General features: G+C 50.9%; 1 protein-coding gene across 1 annotated transcript; it reads left to right on the forward strand.

Moving 5' to 3' along the window:
• The first annotated feature begins 703 nt into the window (after positions 1 to 703).
• GPR85 (G protein-coupled receptor 85) lies at positions 704 to 4,098 on the forward strand. Its single transcript, XM_042815871.1, has 2 exons — positions 704 to 788; positions 2,281 to 4,098. The coding sequence occupies exon 2, from the start codon at positions 2,456 to 2,458 to the stop codon at positions 3,566 to 3,568; it is 1,113 nt and encodes a 370-aa protein (XP_042671805.1). The 5' UTR covers positions 704 to 788; positions 2,281 to 2,455; the 3' UTR covers positions 3,569 to 4,098.
• Positions 4,099 to 4,386: the final 288 nt, after the last annotated feature.

Raw genomic sequence — 4,386 nt, forward strand, 5'->3', positions numbered from 1 at the left:
CCGCCATGCAGCGCGCCGGCATTTCTGCGCTGTTCTGCCTGAATTTTGCGAAAGGCGCTGTGCCGGCGGCGGGGTGGGAAGACTCCGGGGAAGCGCGGGGCCCTAACGACCCCGCAGCCAATACGCCTTCCCCGAACCGCGGCGGTTTCAGGGACCCCCCGCTCGGAGGCCGGCGGGCGGGGACGGGGCAGGGACCGCCGGCGGCAGGATCCGAGCGGGCGAGAGCCGCGCGGCGGCCGCTTCCTCGCCCCCGTTTCCAGCGAAAGGGGCGGGAGGGGGAGTTCAAAGGCACAAACAAGGAGCGCAGGACCAAATTCCTCCCCCTCCCTCTCCACTAACGGGTTCGGCGATAAATCCGGCTCGGCTACGCTTCGCGATGGGGACGTGCCGCCGCCTTCCCCTCGCTGAGGCGGGAGCCGCGTTCCCCTCCCCGAGGAGACGGCGGCTGCCGCGCCCCCGGCGGGCGAGCGGACGCCGCTGAGGCGCGGTACCCCCGGCCAGCCCGCCGCCGCCGCCGCGGTACGGGGGGGACCGTGCCGCTGCGACAGGGGAGGACGGGGCTCGGCGCGGGGAGGAGGCGCTGCGAGCATGCGCCGGGCGAGCCGCTGACTGGGCGCTCCGTCAGGGTACCGAGGCAAAGGAAAAAGGAAAGAAAGAAAGAAAGAAAAAGGGATGAGGGGAAGGAGGATGAGCGACGGCGGAGGGAGGCGAGGAGGGTTTTAAAGGAGGCCGGCGGGATCCCGCGGGAAGGAGCGGCTGTGGCACGCGGGGCTCTCCGGCACCAACAGGTAGGAAGGAGGAAGGGCTGGAGCGGGGCTGCCGCAGCCGCGGGTGCGTGCGGGGAGCGCTCCGCGATGGCAGCGGACGGAGCGCGGGGCGCACTGCCCGGCCCCGCCGCGGGGCTCCCGCAGGGCTCCGGCTGCGGCTGGCGGGCGGCGGCTGCGGGCGGCGCGGCGCGGCCCTGCATGGCCGTGGGCGGGGGTGCGCGGTGTGTGCGGTGCGTGCGGTGTCCGTGTGCGCGGAGGCAGGGCCGCGCGGCGGGGACAGCTCCGCGGAGGAGGGGAAGCGGCGGGGCCGGCGGGAGGGGGAGGGGGAGCCTGATTTCATGGTTTTAAAACGATGCCATGATCTGATCGGCGTCTGTTTACACGGCGGCGATCGGGCTCTTTCGCGGACGGTAAGAACGGAAGGATCTTGCCGGGGATTCAGCGGGAATAGGCTTTGCACGCCCGAGCTGGCGGAGCGGCGCTCGGTGCGGGCGGCGGGCAGCCCGGGGCTGCTGCGGGGCTCTGTACCCGGCGCGGGGGGAGGAAAAAAACAACGGCGGCACAGCGGCAGGCAGAGCCCTTCCATTTATTTCGTTTTGCTGCATGAAATGTGCCCCGGTGCGCTCGCCGGGAGGATTAGCGGGCTTTGTGGAGCCCCGATCAGCGGGAAATAATAATAATAATAGTAAAAGATGCAGTCGATGTACGATATGTTTATTTAAGCATAGCCCAAAGCAGCCCTCCCCGAAGGATGGGCATTATGTCTTGGGTGTGATGCCTGTTTTGTCTCGGTATTTACATCGAGCGTTGCTTATTCCGAATGATGTCGAGGCTTTAAAGATTTGCATTAAAGCGGAGAGGGGGGGACCCTGAAGCACAGTGCCATCGGCTGCCTGGCGTACCTGTTTGTTTGGAAGCCGAAATGATGAAATTACGGTTTGCAGGAGGAAGGGAGGGAGATAATGAATACCGTTTCTCTTAGAATGTGCATGAACGAACACGGTGTGATTAATGTGCTTTGGTGACTCGGGTTAAAAAACATAAATTCTGCAGGGTTTCTTTGGGTGTGATCCGTATCAACACAGCAGCCGCCTCTAAAACACTGACAAATAGCGTAGCCGTAAAATAAACATAGGTAATGTCAAAATACCAGCAGCCGTTGGTGATTTTTTTAAGGATGTCAGTGATTAGCTCTTGGGCTCGCAAACTGGGAATCTTTCGATTCATAAAATCTCCGAGGCTTTGACTGTAGAATGACATACGCTACCAAAGCTAAGGGGCACTGGCCAGTTCTGAGACTGTAACCAGCCAGATCTGTGAAATGCCAGTGATCAAACATGCTGAACAGTATGTATGTATGCATGTATCTATGAAAGCCTCGTGATTTTTAAAAACAAACAATAGTACTCAAATTTACAACTTCATTTGCTTCTCCATAAATTACCATCTTTGTTAGCACTTTCTGACATCATTTCTTGTTAACTTAAGAACTGATAGCTCGATTTTTTTTCAGATATTTTGATGGCATGACAAATCAGAACGAAGAGGATGTACTGTATGACTAGACACCAGATCAGTTCTGTTTGTGGATTACATTTTCAGTAAGATGTATGGATCTATTTTTTCCTTCTTCTTATATATAGATCATGAGACTTGACTGAGGCAATATACATATCATCCATCCATCTATGGCGAACTACAGCCATGCAGCTGACAACATTTTACAAAATCTCTCTCCTTTAACAGCTTTTCTGAAACTGACTTCACTGGGTTTCATAATAGGAGTCAGTGTGGTGGGTAACCTTCTGATCTCCATTTTGCTAGTCAAAGATAAGACCTTGCATAGAGCTCCTTACTACTTCCTGTTGGATCTTTGCTGCTCAGATATCCTCAGATCTGCAATTTGTTTCCCATTTGTTTTCACCTCTGTAAAAAATGGCTCTACTTGGACGTACGGGACTCTTACTTGCAAAGTGATTGCCTTTTTGGGGGTTTTGTCCTGCTTTCACACCGCTTTCATGTTATTCTGCATAAGCGTCACCAGATACTTAGCTATTGCCCACCACCGTTTTTATACAAAGAGGCTGACCTTCTGGACTTGTTTGGCCGTGATCTGTATGGTGTGGACTCTCTCTGTAGCCATGGCTTTCCCCCCAGTTTTAGATGTGGGCACCTACTCGTTCATTAGGGAGGAAGACCAGTGCACTTTCCAGCATCGTTCCTTCAGGGCTAATGATTCTTTGGGATTTATGCTTCTTCTTGCCCTCATCCTCCTAGCCACACAGCTTGTCTACCTCAAGCTGATATTTTTTGTTCACGATCGCAGGAAAATGAAGCCAGTCCAGTTTGTTGCAGCGGTGAGCCAGAACTGGACATTTCACGGTCCCGGAGCGAGTGGTCAAGCAGCTGCTAATTGGCTGGCTGGATTTGGAAGGGGTCCCACACCGCCAACCTTGTTGGGAATCAGGCAGAACGCCAACACCACGGGCAGGAGAAGGCTACTGGTTTTAGACGAGTTCAAAATGGAGAAGAGAATCAGCAGAATGTTCTACATCATGACATTCCTCTTTCTGACCTTGTGGGGTCCCTATTTGGTAGCCTGTTACTGGAGAGTTTTTGCAAGAGGGCCTGTAGTACCGGGGGGATTTCTAACGGCCGCTGTCTGGATGAGTTTTGCCCAAGCTGGAATCAATCCTTTTGTCTGCATTTTCTCCAACAGGGAGCTGAGGCGCTGTTTCAGCACAACCCTTCTTTACTGCAGAAAATCCAGGTTACCAAGGGAACCTTACTGTGTTATATGAGGGAGCATCTGTAAATCTTTAGCCTTGTGAAACACTACCATTCTCTGCTAAGCAATTGTGGCCTGTAGCCATGTCTTGAGAAGAAAATCAAGAATGGGATGTCAGCAGTTGTAAGGATTTGGGCAACATTCTGCAGTCTTTGCAATAGCTCACCTCTAATCCTATTTTAAACCTAAACATGTTCCTGCTGACCACTGCTGAAGGTTTGTAATTAAGAACAAAGGACTGAACTACTGCCCTGAATTTCTTTATGTGGTTGAAATCTAGATTATGAAAGTAGCAGGTGCTAAGTATCAGTGCTAAATGCTGTGTATATCACTACATAAAATAAGACCATCAGAAACATTAGCATTGGACATCTTAATAAATTAAGTTGATATGAGGTTAATGTGTTGATAAAACTAATTTTAGACATCTGAAGACCTTTAAAACATTTCATACAATTATTGTTTTGCAAAGACTGAAAACTGGGGACTCAAGTACTGTAACTGATTAAAGATGTGCCATGCATTATTGGATTATCACACTTACAAATCTGTTTGCCTTGTGAGTAAGTTTTGGGGAGCATTCCAAAGCAGTATTTTTGTTCTCATTTAGACTTCTTTTTTCTTTTCTTTTTCTTTTTTCTTTTTTTTTTTTTTTCTTCCGAATATATTACTCTTTCTAAATGCCATTTTCCTTAACAGTGAAATAATAACATTTAACTGTATTCTGTGGTTTTTGCTGACTTGGTATAAAGTTTAATAGACTCTTATTTATATTTTTTAAAAAGCTAGATATCAGTCTGTTAGGCAACGCTAATGATAATATCCAGTCAT

Source organism: Centrocercus urophasianus, unplaced genomic scaffold, assembly GCF_019232065.1.
Source record: "Centrocercus urophasianus isolate 14NV4802_14NV808 unplaced genomic scaffold, USGS_Curo_1.0 seq_15, whole genome shotgun sequence".
Lineage (NCBI taxonomy): Eukaryota > Metazoa > Chordata > Aves > Galliformes > Phasianidae > Centrocercus > Centrocercus urophasianus.